This window comes from Aristolochia californica, unplaced genomic scaffold (assembly GCF_029961685.1).
Source record: "Aristolochia californica isolate CCGP_79_NKW_82.1479 unplaced genomic scaffold, dmAriCali1.0.hap1 SCAF_4, whole genome shotgun sequence".
Lineage (NCBI taxonomy): Eukaryota > Viridiplantae > Streptophyta > Magnoliopsida > Piperales > Aristolochiaceae > Aristolochia > Aristolochia californica.
The window spans coordinates 35,042,054-35,065,372 of NW_027182103.1; the positions used below are offsets into that span (position 1 = coordinate 35,042,054).

General features: G+C 37.9%; 1 protein-coding gene across 2 annotated transcripts; it reads right to left on the minus strand.

Annotated features, from left to right (window-relative positions):
* Window positions 1-4,182: 4,182 nt before the first annotated feature.
* LOC137962453 (pre-mRNA-splicing factor SLU7-like) lies at window positions 4,183-11,955 on the minus strand. Of its 2 annotated transcripts, XM_068809323.1 has the most exons (12): window positions 11,655-11,955; window positions 10,111-10,155; window positions 9,732-9,807; window positions 8,978-9,141; window positions 8,774-8,886; window positions 7,563-7,985; window positions 7,276-7,411; window positions 6,740-7,039; window positions 5,163-5,379; window positions 4,849-4,952; window positions 4,567-4,635; window positions 4,183-4,461 (listed from the first exon to the last, which is right to left on the minus strand). In XM_068809323.1, the coding sequence occupies exons 3-12, from the start codon at window positions 9,745-9,747 to the stop codon at window positions 4,384-4,386; spliced, it is 1,620 nt and encodes a 539-aa protein (XP_068665424.1). In that variant the 5' UTR covers window positions 9,748-9,807; window positions 10,111-10,155; window positions 11,655-11,955; the 3' UTR covers window positions 4,183-4,383. The 2 variants fall into 2 exon arrangements, with proteins under 2 accessions (XP_068665424.1, XP_068665423.1); XM_068809322.1 differs by lacking the exon at window positions 10,111-10,155.
* Between the last annotated feature and the right edge of the window lie 11,364 nt (window positions 11,956-23,319).

A 23,319-nucleotide genomic window follows, 5' to 3' on the forward strand; every position in this document is an offset into this window, starting at 1 on the left:
ACTCGGGAACTTGTTCCACAGCCTAAAGGAGTAAAGACAATTAGATGTCGATGGGTGTTCATGGTGAAACTCAATCCGGATGGAAGTATTGAAAGATATAAAGATCGGCTAGTTGCAAATTGTTTGGGATAGACTAACAGGATACTTTTGTACCAGTAGCTAAGATCAATACAATTTGCATTTTTATATCTATAGCAGCAAATCCAGACTGGCCTCTACAACAATTTGATGTTAAAAATGCATTTCTCAATGAAGACTTAGAAGAAGAAATCTACATGGAGCTACCACCCGGAGTTAAAAGTGGTTCTTTGTGTCAAGGTGAAGTCTGTAAATTGAAGAAGTCATTGTACTGGCTGAAACAACCACCTAAAGCATAGTTTGGGAGATTCTCGGCTACAATGAAGGAGTCCAACTATAAGCCAAGTAACTCAGATCATACTTTTTTTATAAAACACAAAGAAGGAAAAGTAATAGCTTTAATTGTGTATGTTGATGATATGGTTGTGATAGGAGATTACCATGTGAAATGCAAGCGTTACAGGAGTATTTAGCCACTAAATTCGAAATGAAGGATCTCGGACAACTTAAATATTTTTTGGGAATTGAAGTTGCAAGATCGAAACATGGAGTCATCCTTTCACAGCAAAAATATGTGTTGGATCTTCTAGTCGAAACCAGAATGCTTGATTGTAAACCAGTAGAGACATCCATAGAAATGAATCATAAGCTTGGAATTCGCCCAGATCAAACCCAAGCAGACAAAGGGCATTATAAACGATTAGTTGGAAGATTGATCTACCTATTACACACAAGGCCTGATGTAGCATATGCAGTGAGGGTTGTGAGTTAGTTCATGCATGCACCAAGTGAAAAACATATGGAAGCGGTCTATCGAATCTTGAGATACTTAAAGAGTGCTCTAGGAAAAGGTTTGTTAGTTTTTAAAAAAGGGTATCTCTAATATTGAAGGATACACAGATTCTGATTGGGCAGGTGACCGGACAACCAGAAGATTCACGTTGGGTTACTTTACTCTTGTGGAAGGGAATCTTGTCACTTGGAAAAATAAAAAACAGAAGGTAGTATCAAGATCAAGTGTTGAAGCAGAATTTCAAGGCATGACTCATGGTGTATGCGAGTTGTTATGGATAAGGAATATATTGAGGGATTTAGGGATTGAATACACTAAACCTATGAATCTCCAATATGATAACAAGGCAGGCATCACAATTGCACAAAATCCTGTTCAACATGATTGCACTAAATATGTTGAAGTTAATCATCATTTCATCAAGGAGAACCTCGATGCAAAGATTATACAATTCCCATTTATTCAATCTGAGAGTCAGCTGGCTGATATGATCACGAAGGCAATATCAGGGAGGGCATTTCATGGTATAATTGACAAGTTGGGCATGACCGATATCTATACACCAACTTGAGGGGGAGTGTGTGCAAAGCTGTAAGATTGTAATTGTAGCGTGATAGACGGAAACGAATTGTTTTTGTGATTTTTTCTTTTGATTTGTGGATCTAAATTAGATCTTAAAATAGAATGTAATATATGTTAAATAGCCTCCTCTATGAGAAGAATGAATCATCGAAAAAAATATTCTTTGAAACCTTTGTTTTGACAAGTTGGATGTCGCAGATATAGAAGATTGGTGCATTATCCACCACTGAGGCTGAATATATAATAATAACAGAAGCTAGTAAAAAGATGATATGGCTCCAAGGATTGTTAACTGAGCTAGGATTCAAACAAGAGAAGAATGCTTTGTGCAGTAACAGTCAGAGTGCGATACATCTAGCTAAGAATTCTACATTTCATTCTAAAACCAAGCATACTGGACTTCGTTATCACTTCATCAGATCTTTGTAAGAGGATGAGGTGCTAACACTAATGAAGATCCAAAGTAACAAGAATCATGTGGATATGCTAACCAAAACGGTGACTATTGATAAACCGAAGCTATGTTCAGCTTCAATTGGCCTGCAAAAATGACGAGACCAAGAAAGGGCTGCTGCATTGATGTGTATGAAGACAGATTGATATTAGTCTTTAAGTGGGAGATTGTCAGAGGAGGCATGGGCATTGTCAGTGAAGGCGCTCAGATCAAAAATTCAAATTTAACCCAAAATCCCGAATATCAAAATCTGGCAGAGGAAAAGCCGCAAGCGGTGCTGGATTAAGCATGCTGGGAGCGAGGAGTCGACTGCCGGCAGATCCAGAGGGAAGCCAAATGCTACGACCCCAACAGCTATTACCAGAAGTAGGGTCGGGGCATTGGTACTTGCGACTTCCAGGGACCGCTTACGTTGTCACTCAGCTACCCAAGTTCCAGATATGCGCTTTGCCCATAAGGGACGGTGATTGAGGGTGGATAGGGAGAGCTAACCCATACTTATATAGGACGGGAGTTTTGAAAGTTGATAGAGTCTTCGGGAAGATTAGCTTCTGAATCTAGGGGAGCATTGCCGCCAGGGGTTTGGTGCCGGCTATTGGACAAGCTGATCAGGAAATGCTGGTTTTGTTTCCGGAGGGAACGCTTGATCGTGTTGGAGGTGAGAGAGCACTACGCTGCTCTGGTCCACAACGTCTCCGTCATAGTGCAAGGTCAAGCTTCACACAAAGCAGAGACAATCCATGGTAGTTGAAGCTTCCAGAGGGACCAAGACGATCTCTGCAATTTCCTTCCCGCTCGCCGGGTCCTACTACAGACCCGGAATATGAAGTAGGAGAGCTCATCGAAGGCAAAAGAATTGTGATTTGTAGGGTGTTGTAAACACCTATTTTCTTCCTACAATAAAATATCTGCAGTATCCTGTGGACGTAATTAGAGTTGGGTGGTGTCTTTGTTATATTTATTTCTTAGCTAATCTGGTGATTATTATTAACATTAACGATCTAAAATTCCCTTTGTTTTTTCCTTGTAATTCTTTATACTGAAAAGCCTTTGATATGGACTAAGCAGTGATTAATGGCCCCACCGGACGAAAGGAATACGGTAAACTCGTTTCTGAACCTGGTAAGCAGTAAACAGAAGCTGGTCCAAATTTAAGAGCTACCCAGTTCTCCCCTGCGAATACAAAGCGAGTCTCTCCCACTAGTTGTCGCCAATAGTTGCTGGATCTGTTGATGTCTTGCTTGAGCCTGGGAAAGAAGCTTTCACCTGCTGGAAAGGCGTGGAAGGGCTTCGCCTCATCTCTGCAAACCAATCTCCGCAAATTGTCACATTCCAAAACCATCAAACACACCAAGAAATGACTTAACACCATCCTCCGGCGTCGACAAAATCTCTGCTTGACCTTGAGAAGGAAGAAACGACCCGGACGGACTGAATCATCCGTTGTTCCAGGAACCAAACGCCATCTCTTCTTCCATCGAAGCTTCGAGCCTGTGTACGTCGACCAGCTAATCGCCAGTACAGTCGCGGTGTCCGTCCAAGTAATGGAGCCATACGCCGTTAAGGGAGGAGGCGGAGGAGGAGGACAGAAGGGGCAAAAGAACCAAGGTGCTACTGGATCGGAGCAGTCTTCTATGCCGCCCATGCTGTGGGGGGGTGGACGAACGAGCTGAGAAGTTCATTGGCCAGTTCCGCAAGGGAATGAGCCTCCACAGAGGAAATGTTGGAAATAAAAAATCTCTGTAAGGCTCTGTTGGGCTCTGTTTTCACGTCTCTGTTTCATGGTATTTCATAAACAGAAACGGAAGAAGAATAATAAAAATGTTCTATGTATTAAACCCCGAACTCCTTATCATTTAACAGACCTTACTTAGTATTTATAGACTTTATGACTTAATCAGCACCACAAATACATACATGGCATAATCTTTACCGTACACGTTGTCAGTTTGCCGACTTCGTTGCTAGCACAGAAAATCCGATTGCTGGGCTTCATGGAAAGTTTATGATCCAAAGTGAAAATCTTCGGATGAGTACCAGGAGATGCTCGCTTGCAGCGCTTAGTCTCTTCTGCCTACTCGATTGGTTTCACAATCTTTTGTGCTGATTTTATTGTTTGGATTGGATTGTATCATGGATTGACCGCTCGACGCATCTATTACACTGTAACGGTGTGTGAAGTTCTGGTTTTTTTAGTGATTGAAACAAGAAACTGGACATATTTGAGGATACATGCAAGCATATCATTATTATTTCATTTCTTGAATCGATTTTCTTTCCATTTATTATATGTGAAGATTGAATTTTCTTCAAGCATACCGCCTATTAATTACAAAAAAATTACTTATCAAGCATACAGAGAAATCAACAACATTCACAGTTGATTTCTATTACAATAATATGCTTCGTTGCGGATGTACAAAGGCAAGTTATGTACAGTAAAAGGATCCATTTAGTTCTGTGAGAAAAAAGATCCTCAGTGAAGAAACTCTTTCATTGGGTCATCGTGATGGACTCTCTTCATTCTGTAGGCCTCCACATCCTCAGCAGTGACCTACACAGACAAACATTATGAGAAACCAACCAGTCATCAAATTTCAGACAAGCGGATCAGGCAGTGAAACTACTACTTTAGCAACTTTTCATGAAAAAACCGTACCTTGTCATTCCATTTGACGTTGTACTTCCGCTTTCTTTCATCTTTCTCTTCCCTCTTTCTCTCATCCTCCTGTACATTCATACGGAATTCACATGTCAAGTCAATCCAACCCAGAAAACAACCACCACTAAAAAGATCAATATCATAGGACTGATAAGTTTGAGCTTTTTACTTAAGTATCAGGTACAACTGCTGCCCACTCATTGGTTGGGCATTGGCAACCATGCTTTGCCAGGATTGAGAGCATCTTCTTGAGGGAATTACAGAGAAGAAATTGTTTACCTTCTTGAGGGCCTCTGCAAGTAAACTCTTGTCCAGAACCAAGTCTTCAGGCACATCCGTTCCCCAAGTAACAGGCCTTTTCTCTTCCAAGGGAGCAGGAGTTTCTGAATGGAATTGTGTTAAAGAACATAAATAAATAAAAACAGGATCTTTCTTAAAATAGTTTGAATTACACTTAGCCCATTTAAATGAAATATTTTAACAAAAATATTAAACAGCACCATTGAATACTAGTCATGTATTCCAAATAAAAAATCTAGCAGTTTTTTTCCTGAGCAAATAATCCAATAAACTGACAAATAACATTGCATTACCTTCAATGGCTTCTTTGCGAGCTAAATTCGATTTCATCAAATTTGTGGCAGCCTCAGCAGCCTCAACACCAGCAGAGCCAGTGCAGTAGCTGTTACGGATCATTTGCCTGCAGCACTTGTATCCCCATTGGTGATCCTTCCACCATGACCCCCAAACACTTGTGTGATTGTTTATATAAACATCTTCTTCGTACTTGCTCCTTGGAAGAGACATCTCCTGCAAATGTAACATAAGTTTAAACCTAAATAATAAAGCTTCAGTATACAAATGACCCAAGATATTTTAGGACGTCTGTACAGCTACAAAGCTTAATTTATACAAGTCTAATAATCTGTTTTGCTTTTAGAGAAGTGAGTTTTCCATATTCTTTAATAACAATGAGAAAAAAGAGACCTTATTAAAGAGAAGCTCCCAAAGGAGGCAAAGTACATAAAAAATTATAGACAATAATGTTAACAAAAAAACTACAAAAACTACATATCAACACAAAGAAAAGACGATTAGGTGAGCTTGGTGGGCACTCCATGTCCTAGCCAAACAATGTCTCTTACTGCATTGAGAGGAATAGAGGAAAGTAAAGTGAGAAGGTGGGTATACACCCCCTCGCCCTCCTCTCCATTCCAAAGAGAGGGAGTTTTGGGATCCACCTGACTCCTGAATGAGCCAAACAATTTCTCTTCCTTTTTTTCCTAAACAGTGAAAAATAAGTCCACTAAAAAGAATAAATAATATAAAACTCTCCAAGTGGAGCATATACAACGGGGAGGAAAAAGCAAAAATTCCACAGGCTATCAAAACACAAGAGCTAAAAAATTTTGCTTAAACTTCAAAAGAGAATACAATTTACACTTCTGAGAAGTCAAGCAAGGACACTGGAAGAGATGTAGACAAGACATCTCACTGACTGACTGTGTTCATGATGCTAAAGTAAATAAAGAATTTTGATAAATTTATTATAAAGAACATTATAATCTGAAGGAAGATGTGAGCAATGGGAATACAAAACCTCCCATTCTTAGAGCAGATAGGGTAGTGCGGGTGTTTTACCTACTTTTCATCCTAGAAAGTAAAATGTGCTTTCCAATAGGCTTTTATCAACTTCTTTATCTACATTAGGGCACAGTCTTCCATTTAAATCTTACATGCCCTTTTGCAGTGTCATTCACCACGCACAATCTTGACCCTATTTCCTCTCAATACAAAAATTATTAGTGAGAGGTATCTGTAGATACATATCCACATATTCATATTCATGTTATTCTTGTGAGTTGTACCACATATGCAAAAATAGCTAACCATCTCAACAACAAAAATAAAATAATAATAATAATATCATTATTATTATTATTATTATTATTATTGTTATTATTGTTATTATTATTGTTATTAATAATATTATTATTGTTATTACTATTATTATTATTATTATTATTGTTATTACTATTATTATTTTTTTTATTACTATTATTCTTATTATTCTTATTATTATTATTGTTATTATTATTATTATTATTCCATATAAAGCAGTAAAGGCAGTGAAAGCAAAGAAAAAACAATCAGTGATTGTAGACAGTACCTGACCCTTAATGATTCTACCAGCACGATCATATTCAACTTCTTTCTCAGTTTGTCCCAGGAGCAGTTCTCTCGGAAGTTGTTCATCAGAAGCTGCATTTCCATACTTCTCCATAATTGTATCTTTCATTTTGGACTTCAATTTTTCCTTGATAACTGTATAATTCTTGTACAGTAATTCAGCTTGAGAAGGAGCTGCTTGCATGTGAATGTCTTGCCCCTTCTCAAATGCTTCCCAAGCATGAATATTGAGATGTTTAAATTCCAGTGCTTGCCCACTAACTCTATACTGGTTATCACCCTGAAGAAAAAGTAGTAATGAATCAATATAAAAAAAAAAAATCAACACATCTAATGGACAAAAATATTGAAGATAAAAGTTCTGACTGACATGGAGGCAATAAACAGTTAAAACTGATTTTAAATAGATAAAATAAATAATAAAGAAGGAAAATGAAACAGGAGTAAAATCATTAAATGAATAACAAAAGTCCATCTATCAAAAGAAAAAATTTGAAAGTCCTGCAAGGAACTTACTTCATAGAATTTCTCATTTGGATCCATATCTGGAAGAGGATCTTCACGCATTGACCGGGTCTTTGGATCATAATGCGCAGAATTGACATCAAGATTCAGCAAATATTTTGCTGTGTCTTCTCGAATACGCAAGTTTCTGGGGGAAAATACAACATGTTTCAATCAATCACAGTACGACAACTAATTTGAGAAGCAAATATTACTTTTTAAAGCAAGTCAATTTTACACAAGATGAAAGGAATTTAGAAGAAGAAAAGATTCATGAAAGTGAAATACTTGAAATTTACCTGACAGTTCCAGTGCTTCCACCACCAGTGGTGCGCACACGTTTCTCCACTTTTGCAAAGTCCATTTGTTTACTCTCATCAACCTTAGCTTCATCTACCTTCAATGAATCCTCATCATCCACTTCATCCTCTTCATCACTAACTTCACCTTCCCCGTTTTGATTATTGTTTTTCTCTTCCAATTTTTCCAGTTGTTGTTCTTTCAGGTATTTCCTTCTGGCCTCATCTCTTGCTTCATATCGCTCAATTACACGAGCATATGTAGTTGCATCATAACCATTCCAGCGATCATGTTTCCCATCGTAATCCAATTCAAAGATCTCTATCTTTTCATCAGGTGCAATGTGCTTACTGGTCCACTTGGCTCTTAGCTTACGTGGCCTCTCGATGCATGACTTAGCATCATGTGTCATTGCCCCACAGCTGTTCATGGCAAATGACACATGTTAACAAAAAGAAGATTACAATATAAAACTAAGGATAATAAATGTATTCCATAAGATACAAGAACAGGAAAGAACAAAACGAGAAGTGATGCATTCAAGAAGACTTTTCCAATGAAATTAGCAGAAACCACAATGAAGATAATGTTGGAACAGATAAAAATTTGGCTTGTATAGGAATATTGAGCTACCTAAGAAAAAAAAAAATGGAACAAGAAAGTTGATACAGATACTCAAAGAGAGCATTCTCTTTCTTTTTATTGCCCTGAACCATCAGCCTCATGCTCTGTGAAAGTTTCTGTATATCTCAGATTTTTCGTGGGCATTGAACTATGTGCACACACACACATCCCCAAATGAGACTGACCCAAGACCTACACTTAAAACTCCCCCAAGTAGCTATTTAGGCAAAAGCACCAAATAACATGAATATCCCAGTTATCTATAAACCATTATGGTGCGAAATGAAGATCACAGAAAGTGCATCTATTAGAGTTCATCAATAACTGAAGGGATGCAACAACTTATAAAACTTTCCAGCCTTGAAAGACACAAGTATGTGCATGGAAGTGTCTTATATAAGTCTAGGCAAGGCAATAAATAAAACCTACGTAGGCAAGGCAATAAATAAAATCTAAGAAATGAAATCTACGTCATTGGATCTACATGCTATTCAAAATCTCAAAAAAGATACAGCTAACTTTCTCAAACTTGAGTCCATAATCCATATTTCTACAAAATAATCTCATATTTGCAGTAAATACTTACTTTTCGCAAGCCCCCTCCCTGTATTTATCAGCTTGATAAATTTTTGCACCACGATCGTACCATGCCTTTGTGTAATTTGGATCTGATTTCCATTTCCTTTGATGTTTCAAACTCTTTCAGAGAAAAAACAACACCATTATCAGCATATGAACCCTTCAAGTTTGCACACAAATGCAGTAAGACATAAGAAGCAACATGACTTACTGGCCTCTCTGCATTGAGATACCAAGGTGCAGATGACATATACTGAGGGATATGAGGATTAATCTCTTTTCCATCTTCGTCAACTTCAGCTGGTGCAAGACCAGCTTTACGTGCTTCTTCCAATTCCAATTGCTTGCGATGGTCCTCTCGTGATTTAAATGCCACTGCAATACCCATAGTTAGTGAACCAAAGGAAATATGCACAACAAGGAATACAGAACAACTAACATAATAGAAGAAAAAACAGTCAAATTTATATCTGTTCATTTTGCAATTTCTAGCATAATTTCCAAATCAAATTTGTTTTTTTAGCAGCTACTGCCTGTTTTCATGTCAAAAGTAAATTACGGTCACACACAAAATTTGGAAAAAAAGGAAAGTAAACCAATAAGTAGGAACTGTCCATCATTTCAGCACAAGAGAGCGGACAAAACAACTGCTTATAAAACCATTGCCAAGAAAATTAGATTAATTGAAAAGAAGCAAAAAATAGAACTTACAGAAACATAAAAAAAATAAAAAATAAAGAGACAAATAGTGAACACAAACAGAAACATATCCATCCAGATATTTCTACATATCACCACTAGGCTCATTAATATGAGCATCATCATGTTTGTCATAACATATACATTGAGTATCATTAACTAATTTGACTAAAGTTTCCGAATGAAAAAATTTAAGAACCTATGTCATGGAAAGAAGCAGTATAAACCAGAAAATGTAAAGTAAACACCAATGCTAAATGACTTACACGAAGCTGTCGCCATTGCTAGATGCCTGTCGTATACCTCGATTCAAAGATACAAATCAACAAGTGAGAGATTTGCCTGTTAAGAAAACAAGTCCAAGTTAAATAGATTTGATGGACTGATACAAATTACACGCGGTACATGTAAAAGGGATACCTCTCCCCTATCAAAAGTTCTGTTTTTGGAAAATATCTAATGCAGAAAACCACCAGCAACAAGTAAAAAGCAAAGAGAGAGAGAGAGAGAGAGAGAGAGGTTTTAAAGAAAAAACTAACACTGGCTGACTATAATATTAAGCTGTTACTTTAACGAAATTAACTTCTAGCTGCTAATAAGATGATTAAAAAATTAATCTGAAGTCAATCAGAAATCAATGAGCACCTTACAAATAAAAAATAGGCCGGATTTCAAAGTAAGGAATGGAGCCTGTAGTGGAGAAAACAAAATCAGTTGATTGAAACGTAAAAAATATTGATTAGGATGAAGAAATTGAATACTAAGTTCATGCAAAAATAGGTACTTATCCTAAAAACTTTATGACTTATTGCTAATTAAAGTTTGGAAAACCTTGTACAACATTGCACGTCACAATGAAGTGATGACTCATAATGACAAAGACTGAACATCTCTGGGCTAAACTCAAAATTTCTGGAATAAACCTCCGAGCAAAGGCTATCCATGGGCACAGTTATTGCACATAATGGCCAGTTCCAGTATACAGTGATAGCATCATTATTCTAATAGATTTTTGGTCCTTTATCTTTGCTAATAAAGGAAATAGGAGCTTGCTTGGGGTAGCATTAAAAGAAGATCTAAGGCAGTGAATAAGACCAGCACTACCAAGAAGACATAAGTACCATTAACAACACAAAAGAACACTTCATTGACAGTCAAGAGACTTTAGAATTAAGGTGGATGGCCATCCTATTGGAAACATTCTGTTACATCCAAAGAGAATGAAAAGAAACATTCTCAACAACCTTTCCAGACATTGGAAAAATTGGATCATCCCGTCTCTCGTTTCTAGTGTAATGAAGATATAAAGGAGTGCTACTGAGCCTACTACTACAGATGGTGGTATGAAGACTTCTACACCAGAAAATACTTTGAATGGACTATATTATGAATAGCCTTCTCTCCAAAAGGTTTGACATATCAGTGCAAAATTAAATGTAACATGTGGTATATGTTAGATTTTAAAATCTTCCTTATGGAACTAACCGCATGCAATCATGAACTATAACAAGTATACATTTCACCGAGAGACATATCAGGAATGTTTTCAAACACCTAAAATGAGGACATTTTCCACTTGGAATTTGCTGGTTCTCTTATCTACCACAATGATCAAACATCAAAAAGGGTTTCACCACCAACTCTTGAGAAGTCAAATAGTTTTAGTTGGAACCAGTGTCTGTTCATAGAAGTAAAGCTAAACCAAAACCAGTAGAAACATAAATTCAGATACCTACAAATGCTACTAATAATCCTATATTTTTGCTTATAAAGTAAAAATAAACTAAATGGGAAAACAGATCAAAATCAGCTTACACAAATTCAGAAGACCATGTCTACAGTACAGTAGACTCGAATGATTCCTATTTAGAAGTTCTCTTTCCCTAAAGCTAAACACACATATCAACCGGACTGTTAATAGCGTCAAAGGATCAAAAGAGCATCTCTTGCTATTCATAAATAAAAGCACAACCAAACAAACAAAACTACCTGAAACAATAACTGAATCAAAGTAAGCATCAACTTAAATTGTAAAGCATTGAACATATAAAGGGGATAACAGAATCATGGCCACGGAAATTCATACAGTATACCAGTATCTGCTCCGAGCATGTAATAAGCATCGACTGCAGCAATTTGGGCTCCAGGGATAAGGGAACGTGTTCGTACAAGAGAGAGAGAGGAGATACCTGCAACTGATGAAGATAAGAACGATCGTCCGGCAACTTTGGCCGCTCGGTAACGGCGAGAGAGAAGATCGGAATCGAGGGAGACTCGACGACACAGAGAGAATTTCAGACAACAGGAGAGACCTTCGATCGGAATCGAGGAAGAGAGTCCTTTGCTAGGGTTTTCCGAGGAGGGAGAAGTTGGATCTTTTTTAGGAATTATATTAGAATTGAGAGAGCGTCCTACTTCCTTTCCCAGTGAGAAGAAGATTCCGTTTAAACGCGGACATCCGGAGGGGATTAATTGTAACACACTAATATCGATTAAACTAAAAATTATAAGCAATGGATCGCACAAGTCGGTTGTACTTGGTTCAATTAGAATTGGTTCCTTAAAAGAGAAAATTCTGGCCAAGTTAGCTCGATTAAACGGGCGAAGCGAGTGACCCAGTCAGCTGGGCAACCGGGTCACTTTGGTCGCCGCACCTCCCCCCTTCCATCCGTCCGTGACGGAGGATCTATCACATCACAAGAAAATGTAACGGGAGAGAGGGGAGCATAGCTCTGCTCTAGCCGCCGTTAGATTTTATAACAACGATCTTATCTTAAAAATCATGAAATTACTCTAACTAGTAATTACTAAATACATTGACCTCACCTAAATACTCAGTACCATAGGTTGAGTCCCACATTACTTTTGGTAATAACAAAACTTAATTGAATTAATACCTTACAAATCTAAAGTATTTCAGATATTTTACCTTCAAAAGCATCTCAAGATCTAAAATATCAAAGCCAAAATGAATACTTAATTATAATTGAAGAACATCTCTTGAAAAAACACTTACAAGGAAGAAGACTTGAGTTCAAACATCATGGACAATAACTAAACTCAGTCAATTTTTTTAAGAGAGTATTCTGAACTCCTATTTCTTAAGTACTTGTGAAATCGGAGTTTTAAGTTATAAATTGCATATAGACATGTTTAGAATCATCATACACATCACTTAAAAACATGTGAAAGCACTTAAAGAGAAATTATCATGTTTTATAAATTCTACACTTTTAATCTGGCATTGGAATAATCGATCAGTTACTAATAATGATCGATCATCCAGAACTATGCAGACCAGAAATATAAAACATGATTGATTAACCATAATCGATTGATCCATCATTCAGGACATGGATAACGCATTATCGATCAATCTAAGTGGGGTGATCGATCATAGTTGTCCAAGCAAAATTTTCATGGAATGATCGATCATCCTTCCAGATTGATCGATCAGTTAGAACCTTGCCAGTAAGGGACATCACAACATGATACAAAGGAGGAGGCAACTTGAATATTTTAAGGAGAAACATATCTCCAAGTAAGGGTGTAATTTTTCTTTTTCTTTTTAATGAAATTGTGAAAGTTTCATATAGAACATGTTAATGTAGATAGAAAGACTTAGCTAGAGCTAGAATCTAACTACAATCCATTGGGGAAATTGGCTTGAGTAAAATCATGTATTGAACTACATGTGGCCAAAGTGAGTTGGAATCTCTTTCGTAATTTTCCAACTATTAGAGTATAATAATGGAATTTTCCCTACCACGAGTTATTGAGCGGTGACTACCACTAGGGGAACATCGATATCAAAAAATCTATTTGTCCTTGAGATGTGTGCACGTTATTTCTTGCTTTAAATTACTTTTATAATATCTATTTAATCACACACACAAGTTGTTTTTAATTTGAATATCTTAATTCACAACCCCCCTCGTCCTTGAGAAGCCCCTTGGGCCAACAAGTACACTCTTGATCACACCCCAAAAGTTACGAAATTACATATTTTCTTTTAAAAATTACAATCAAAATAAACTTACATGATCTCACCCTTAAAAAATAATGAAATTACATATGTTTCTTTCATAATCCACAATATTTTAATGTTGGTTTTATATATATATATATATATATATATATATATACATTTTAGACTTGAAGTTATTGGATATAGACCACTTTTGCTTTTTATCAACCATAATGTATACTTATTATCTAAATCAATTTTATATTTATATACTTTAAGGTAAAATTTTACTTGAATAGAATTGTTATACACAATCACACACCCCTACTCACAAAGGGATGTTGTTCAACAACACTGGCCAATATAGGGACAAACGGTCAATAATAATTAAGTACACTTATCTAAATTGACATAGGGATTTTCAGCAATAGCAAACAAGACTTACAAGATTAACTCTCACAAAATTCAACAGTCAACAAATAAAGATTTTAAAGTAATAACTTAAAACATTCTTAACTCATTGGAAAGTGGTTTCTCAATTCTTCAAATGTGGGTTCCAGAACAATGTCAAGGTGTAAATGTGTGTAAGAGTGGTGGTGGGAGCATTGGCAATCAAGAATTGAGTCCTTGAGTTTGGAAAAGGAACATTTTATCTTTTTGTGAAACTTGGTAAAATATGGACTAAAAATACTTAAAAGACTTTTCTTTTCATGTTACTATTTATATAGATAGATCATTTACAAAGTTTTGGAGAGTTATCTTATCTAAGGGTGTAAACAACATGTAAATGGATTAGCTATTGCATATATCGTTCAATTTATAAATGGTATATCGGTATACATTATTTATCAATATAAAGAATAAGCTATTCCATATAGTATTTGTTTACCTAATTATCAAATAATGCAATGAGAAACCAGGTAACTAAATACATAATAAAAATGACTTCAAATTTATAAAATCATAAAAAGTATAAAAATAAAATTGTCTTATACACAATAGCCTAAGAACAATATAATTGTAATGTACAATAAAATTTTAAAAGAATATTACACTATCATTAAAAAAAAGTCATTTGAGTCATGTTTAATCTCAAACATACATTCACAATTTCTTTATTGAATTACTCTTATATATAATCAGACAATTGGTTAATCATATGGAATATCTCATACCATTTATGTTCCATTTAATAATGTAATTGAACGATTGATCGGGATCACAAGTCACTCGTCTTTCTATTGATAGGGGTCACTTCTCTCTCAAAAATTGAAGTTTTTTAGTAAAATTACATCATGTTAACATTATTTTGAGTTAGTCATCAATCAAACTAATTGACCTAATTGACCTAGATTTAATTTTACCAATTCTAAGAAAATTGTCCATTAATATTTCCTCTGCTAGATCATTTTATTTGTCAAATGTTCGATACATTTGGGATTATGGAGGCATGTCCAATGCAACATTGAACTATCGATAAAGGTCACGGGCCACGAACCTTGAACCCGAACCAATGAACCACGAACCACGACGAGGCAACCGTTCAGATCATTGAGTCAAGTATCCAGCTCTTGTAATTGGGAACCTTTTTACTGATTTGGACTATGATGAAAAATTAATTTACACTTAATTAAAATTAATTTACCCTTAATTGGAATAGTGGTGATTCTCAAAGGATTATGTTTGTTGAAATCAGCATAGGAAGGGGACTTTTGTGAAATTTCAGCTATTGAAAATTGCCGCAAAAACTCATAAACAAATTCCAGTATTCCAAGAGAGTAAACATTAATACAATTTTAACTTAAGAAAGAGGGAAACCAATCACTTTCAATGAAGTAACAAAATGGCTAAAAAACAACAATTTCGCATCACAATTTTCTACACATATACATATCAAATGTGCTTGAAAAAAATAGAAAGATATGAATTTTGATTCAATTTCATCATGGCTGGACTAGATTAGGAAATAATTCAAGAGTAATCTACTCATGAAAAATTCAGAAACCTTAGGTGAATCAAACACTTCAAATAAATCAACTTTCCATTCAGCCATGAACTAGAAACCCAAAGTTAGAGTTTGGTGGATAAAACAACCATCAAACTCTAGAAATGCTAATCAGAATTCATTGGTGGAATTTTTGAAAATATGATTAGAAATTTACGGCATCAATTTAATACAATTTTGAAGCCATATGATCAACAATTCAAAACTCTATATTTCAGTCCTCATATAGGCCTCAAAATGATTTTTTTTGTAAAAACTTGGACAATTTGAAGGACATCAAGTGAAGCATAAAGATGGATTATTAAGGATTCAAAATACAAAGGAAGATGATTTTGAACCTGATTTAAACAAGAGAGTTGCTGAAAATTTGTTAGGTTCCCTAGCCATGGATCGAGTCACCCGACGATCTCCTCTAACTTCCACGTTGAATGATGATGAAGGGAGTGACTTAGGGTGTTTAGAACGACCAATGGTTAGGAAAGATGTTGAGCTTTCGAAGGAGCTCGACCCTTAGGCCTCGTGAGAGAGAGAACCCGATCTCATTTACAACTATTGATCAATGCTTACCCTTTAATTAACTAGACGCCCCTTTAAGGGGGATTAGAGAATGACGCCAACAAAGGCCAAAGAAGAGCCCATAAGTTCCAAGCGAATTACAAGAAACCTACTAATGAAATAAAGTTGCAAATTACATAATCTACCCTCTGTGTTGACTAGCCACTCTTGATGCTATGGAGTCCATAACATCACCCTCCTCCTGGAGAAAGAGCTTGTCCTCAAGCTCGAAAGTGGGGTATAGGGCCTGGAAGGACTCGAGTGGCTCCCAAGAAGCTTCCACCAAGTCTTGGGCAATCCATTGAACTAAAACTTCCCATGAGCCCTGAGCATGGCGAGCTTGCAGTACCTACGCTGGAGTAGGAATGGACCGACCATCTTGTACCGATGGCAAGGGTGTATGCAGTAGTGGGGAGTCGCCCCTGAATGGCTTCAAAAGATAGACGTGGAAAATGTCATGGAACTTGGCGTCAGGTGGAAGTTGCAAATGATAAGCCACCTTGCCAATATGTTGTAGCACCTGGAAGGGACCATAAAATTTGGAAGAAAGTTTATGTCTTTTGGATACAACAAGTGAAAGCTGGCGGTATGGTTGGAGCTTCAGCCATACATAATCCCCCTGAGCAAAGGAAAGAGGACGATGGCCCTTGTCATATGTTCGCTTCAAAGTGTCTTGAGATTGCTGCAAGTGAGCTCTAATCTCGGAAAGCATGGTATCTCGTTCCTCTAAAGCCTGGTCCAGCTACGTGACCCGAGACGACCCAGGTTCATAAGAAAAGAGATGAAGTGGATCTCGCTCATAGACCACTCGGAACGGTGTGGTGCCCAGTGCTGTGTGGTAAGAGGTGTTATAACAATACTCGGCCCAAGCCAACCAACGGACCCAACACCGGGGAGAGTCAGTAACGAAACACCTCAAATACATTTCCAGAGTGCGATTGACCACCTCAGTTTGCCCATCGGTCTGAGGGTGGTAGGCTGAGGAGAAGGCTAACTTCGTGCCATGTAATTTGAATAGTTCGGTTCAAAATTTACTTGTGAAGACTGCATCACTGTCGCTGGTGATGGACTCGGGGAGGCCATGAAGGCGGACAATCTGGTCCATGAAAAGCTAAACGACATGGGTTGCCGCATAGGGATGTACAAGGGCCAGGAAGTGCGCATATTTAGAGAATCGATCCACGACGACCAGAATAATGGATTTGTCAGAAGAGGGGGCGAGGTCATCTATAAAGTCCATGGAGATATCTGCCCATATTTGTGACAGTAGCTGAAGAGGTTGGAGCAGGCCGACTGGATTTAAAGATTTTGCCTTCTTCGGTTGGCAAACCTGGCAAGCAAGTACATATTCAGGTATCATCCTTTTCATACCCCTCCAATAAAAGTCACGACTAAGACTGAAATATGTTTTCTGCTGGCCTTCATGAGTGCTGTCGTGAATGGAAGAGATAATGTTGGGGATGAGTGCAAAAGTCGAATGGAGATAAATGCGACGCTTATACACTATAAGACGGTCCTGAACTGCCGAATTGCTATCCATAATACGGTGCATGATTTTATCATACAATTCCAGAAGCTCGGGCTTGTGTTGAATGTCCTCCTGGATGGAATTGAGTAAAAGTGAGCGGGGTTGACTAATGGCATGCAGCTGTGAGTCCCCTACTTCCTTGCATGACAAGGCATCAACTCCCCTGTTAAGATGGCCTGGTTTGTACTGCACCTGAAAATCAAACCCCATTAATTTGCTCAGCCAATGTTGTTGCGGCAAAGTAGTGAGGCATTGCTCCAACAAGTATTTCAGATTGCAATGGTCTGTCCGTATCACAAAGGTTCTACCCCACAGATAGGGCCTCCAATGCTAAATAGCTTTTGCTAAGCCAATAAGTTCTCTTTCATATGCAGCTAACTTGTGGTGGTGAGGGGCAAGGTGGCGGCTGAAATAGGCGATGGGGTGGCCCTGTTGCTGTAAGACGGCGCCAATGCCTCGTCCTGAAGCATCACATTCAATATCAAAAGGTTCCTCAAATTTGGGTAGTTGTAGAACCGGGGCCGAAGCTAATGCTTGTTTCAATTGCTGAAAGGATGACGCTGCAATATCAGACCACTGGAAGGCATTATGCTTGAGTAAGTTGTTCAGCGGTGCTGCAATCTGACCCTACTCGTGAATGAATTTTCTGTAATACCCTGCGAGGCCTAAAAATCCCCTTAATGTCGTGACTGACTGGGGAGTAGGCCAGTCAATAACTGCCTGTATCTTGCTAGTATCCACTTTGACGCCAGAGGCGGAGATAGCATGACCCAAATAAGCAACTTCTGACGTACCGATAGAAAATTTGGATTGGTTGAGGAAGAGATGGTGGGCACGCAGTCGTATGAATACCTGTCTCAATTGTTGCAGATGGTCTTCCCAAGTCTTGCTATAAATCAATATATCATCAAAGAAGACCAGAACATATTTATGTAAGAATGGACAAAATACCTCGTTCATAAGCGCCTGAAAGGTGGAAGAGGCATTGGGAAGACAAATGGCATCACCAAGAACTCAAAATGACCATGATGCGTTCTGAATGCTGTTTTCTCCATGTCTTCAGGGTGTACCCGAATTTGATGGTAGCCAAATTTCAAGTCCAGCTTAGTAAATAATTGTGCCCCATGTAACTCGTCCAATAATTCATCCACCACTGGAATAGGAAATTTATCCTTTACTGTTCGAGTGTTGAACTCACGGTAGTCCACACAAAAGGGCCAAGAATTATCATGTTTTTTCACCAACAACACCGGGGAAGAAAATGGGGAGTGGCTAGGTTGAATAAGGCCATGAGCTAACATATGCTAACATTGTCATTCTATCTCATTTTTTTGCAAATGTGGGTAACGGTAGGGACGCACTACTACTGGCTTAGTGCCCATCATTAACCGAATACGATGATCACACGCTCATATGGGCGGAAGTGCAGCTGGCTCCTGAAATAAGTTAGCGAATTCTATCAAGAGAGTGTTTAAGTGACAGCAATTTGAGTCCATACCGTTGATACTCTGGAGAGTGCACGGTAACTGAGCCTGGGCTCCATGTAGGGTGAGCTGGTGACGGTCCTGTGTAAAACTCATAGTAAGGGATTGGAAATCCCATAGAATCGGACCCAACTGTTGCAGCCATTTAATTTCCAATACCAAATCAAAGCCAGCAAGTGGGATGACAAGGAAATCGACCACAAAGGTGTTCCCCTCTATAACAAATGGAGCAGCTGAACAGAACCCCACTCTAGTAACCTTGTCCCCATTAGCCACAAAGACTGAAATGCCCAAATTATTCTAAAGTGATAAGCCCAACTGTTGTGCTGCTGGTTGGCTGAGAAAATTATGGGTGCTGCCCGAGTCGACTAATGCCAGTAACATGAGATTTTGGATGGTAGCGTAGACTTGCATGGTGTTGGTGCTGTGCAACCCAGTCATGGCATGGAGGGAAATTTCTGGCTCCTCCACTTCGGTGTAGTCTTCATCCTCTTGAGTGGCACCCTCTTCTGGATTGTCCACCTCTAACCAAAACAACCTTTTACAGAGATGGCCCGTTCGATAGTTTTCATCACAATTATAACATAGTCCTTGAGCCCGTCTTTGGTCCATTTCTACTTTGGAAAGGCGTATGATAAATTGTGGTGGGGGAGTGGGTGTGGTAGTCTGAGATGTAGTGGAGGAGGGGTTCCCCGGCGTAGTGGGGTGGGGGGGCGCTTGATGGAACACCTGGTGGTGCTCGGCCTGGTCAGGGGGGTCTCCTGCCCAATGATTCCTTTAAGATACGCTGTTTTGCATCCAGTGGCGTGTGCTAAATATGGGGGGTCATGTAATTCCACCTCAAGGCGGAGCGCCTCAACTAGACCGGCAATAAACAAGTGGACATATTGGTTTGGACGCACCAACTGACAGGCGCAGGCAAGCCATTTTTGAAATAATTTATGATATTGTTCAATAGAACCGGTTTGTTTGAGATTGGTCAAATTCCCTAGAGGATTGCTGCGTGATGGTGGACCAAACCGTAACATGCAATAGTCTTTGAAAATCTCCCAATCATACACATGATGCTCATTTTTAAATTGATGAAACCACAAAATCGCTTCGTCGAACATGTGGAATGCAGCTAATGGAACCTTGGCCTCGGGCTGGGTTCTTTGATTGCAAAAGAAGTGGTCACACCGGTGTAACCAAATCAGAGGGTCTGAAGACCCATCATACATGGGAAAGTCTAATTTAGTATACCTGGGCACCGTCGTGTGGCCTGGTCCCTGGACTCCAACAGCTGGAGGAGGTGTTTGGCGCAAATGCGGTGGTGGTGGAGGGGGATGGGCCGTTGGGTGGTCAGTTGGGTGTGAGGAACTTCCTATCTCAGCCGCAATCCGAGCAAACCCTTCTTCCATACGAACCATCATTTGGTGGAAGTTGTCTTTGAGGCCAAAAAACTTCCTGTTGAAGTGCGTCAACCTGAGTTTGAACCTTGTTGAATTTATGGAAAAGTGAAATACTTCATTGACATCAATAACTTGTTGTAATCAGAGTACATGAACCTCTATTTATAATAGAGGAAGGTAGTAGAGTCCAATTATAATAAAACTACCCTTGTCCCAATTACGCCCAAACTCTAACACTTAAGGTAAGTCCTAACATAATTAGGTAACTCAATATTGATAAAAGACAAATATAACTTAAACTAAAACTCTTCTTGGTCGTGTCCCTAAGATAAAGATACTTTTGTGAGTCCTTCTTGATCTTCCAACTGATGTGATAAGGATGCCAGCTCTTGGTAATCATTGTGGGTCCTACTTCTTATGGGCTTGGGCCCATCTTGTGGGCCTTCCTTGCTCATGTGGCCCATCTTATAATAATCTTACATATGTGGCCTTCCTTGGTCATTTGGGCTTGATCTTATCTTCCAACACTCCCCCTCAAGCTGGGGGTGAGAGAACAACATGAAGTCCCATCTTGCTGCACATGATGTATAAAATATTTTTTTATAAAATGACACATCTTCCAATATTCCCCCTCACACTGTTGCATCCTTCCATGAGGCCCTATGGTATTATAAGTGAGAGTAAAAATCACTCCTAGCCAGTAAGCCATTGCATCATACTCCAATCTTAATGCTGGATGTAAGACACACTCCACTGCTATCGGTAGTGTGTCTATCGCCATTGCTCTGAAGTGTCCACCACTGTGTCCCTCCACAGGACAACGACTCTCAAGTGATAGGAGACATAAAAGCCATTACAGGGGGGGGGGGGGGGGGGGGGATAACATAGATGTAATCATAAGTTCCTCTGTCATGGACTTCTAACCACAAATAATTTTTATATTTTTTACGGGGATGAAGTTCCTCCGTCGTGGACTCCCAACCACAAATAATTTTCATCTTTTTGATGGGGATGAAGTTCCCCTGTCATGGACTTCCATCCACAAATAATTTTCATCTTTTTGACGGGGATAAAGTTCTTCCGTCATGGACTCCCAACAACAAATAATTTTCATCTTTTTGACAGGGATGAAGTTCCTCCGTCGTGGACTCCCAACCACAAAATTTTTTTTATTTTTTTGACGGGTTAAAATAAATGATGACATGTGGCCACGTCTTATTCAATAATAATATCCCCAAAGAGACATAATAGTTGTAACTAAATATAACACAACCATCTTCCAACAAATATAACACAAACCAAATAATAAACTTTGTCAAAGAACCCACAAAATAATCCGATATAAAAATTTCTTCTTTGATGCACAAGTTCATCTTTTATGGTCCCCCTTTCTTGAATATTTTGGTCACATAAATTTATCCACAATATAAGGAATAAAATACCTCTTTCTTTTTCTTCTTCTACTTCTCCCCCTCAAGCTGGGAGGTAATGGCAGTGATCCCAGCTTGAACCAAATATCATAGAAGTAGCAATAATCCCAAATAACAGAGATTTGTAAATAAGCCCTCAAACCAGGGAGAAGTGAGATATTTTCCTGATATATCAACTCAAATAGTGACGCAAAACAATTGGCATAAATTCGGATTTTTCAATACAACAGGATACCAACATGACCTTTGATTCTTACAATTTGAATATATCTTTCAATATAGATTAGATTGACATGAAATATTTTCCTTCTGAAACTAGAATTAAATACCTTTCATCCAAGTATAAAAATTCATTAAATATAATTATCATAAGATAAATAATCTGATAGTTTTCGGTCTATGTCATTTGACTGAACTAAGTACTGTTTCTCCCTTTTTCCAGAATGACCATCGACTCTTCCAAGAACAATATCTTCTTATAAAAAAATCATACTGAGAATTGATTGAATAGGTAAGAAAATACACTTACGTATATTTCGTTTGATATATAATTCTCCATATAAAGTCTCTTTATTGATAGCATAAAATATCTCAGAATTTGAAGCTTTCTGCTGCCGCTCGAACCTCTTTTTCAATCTGACTTTTGCTGCTTCAAATATCGATTTCTCTTTGTAGATAACTTAGATAAAAAATTGGTTGAGTATGTAAAAGAATAGACTTATAGTTCTTTCTTTTGATATATATTTCTCCATATAAAGTCTAGTTCTTTATAGAAACAAATACCTCAGAATCGGAAGATTTCTACTGCTGCTCGAACCTTTCTACAAAATGACCTACGCTCATTCAAATATCGATATATCTCTGTAGATAACTCCGATTGGAACAAATATATTTTCTTTGGAAATTAGACTCAAATATCTTTCCTTCAATATATAATTTGAAATATTTAAAATTACGTATAGAGGTGAAAAAAACACAAAGAAAACTATGGGTGTAGAGACTGAAAAATAACTATGAACCTAGACTTAGGGTTTAGGGTTTAGAGAAAAGGATCACATTACCTCCGTGAGTTGACCAAGTCAACTCACAAAACCTGCTCTGATACCATGTTGAATTTATGAAAAAGTGAAATACTTCATTGACATCAATAACTTGCTGTAATCAGAGTACATGAACCTCTATTTATAATAGAGGAAGGTAGTAAAGTCCAATTACAATAATACTACCCTTGTCCCAATTACACCAAAAATCTAACACTTAAGGTAAGTCCTAACATAATTAGGTAATTCAATATTTATAAAAGACAAATATAACTTAAACTAAAACTCTTCTTGGTCGTGACCCTAAATAAAGATACTTTTGTGAGTCCTTCCTTGATCTTCCAACTGATGTGATAAGGATGCCAACTCTTGGTAATCATTTTGGGTCCAACTTTTGATGGGCTTGGGCCATCTTGTGGGTCTTCCTTGGTCATGTGGCCCATCTTATAATAAT

Bases quoted from the DNA above. Each gene is read 5' to 3' on its own strand.
- LOC137962453 (XM_068809322.1), bottom strand. The intron at 5,380-6,739 runs GTACTGTCTACA...TTACATTTGCAG, and splicing joins GTAGAATCATTAAGGGTCAG to GAGATGTCTCTTCCAAGGAG. The intron at 4,462-4,566 runs GTACGGTTTTTT...TTGTCTGTGTAG, and splicing joins ACGTCAAATGGAATGACAAG to GTCACTGCTGAGGATGTGGA.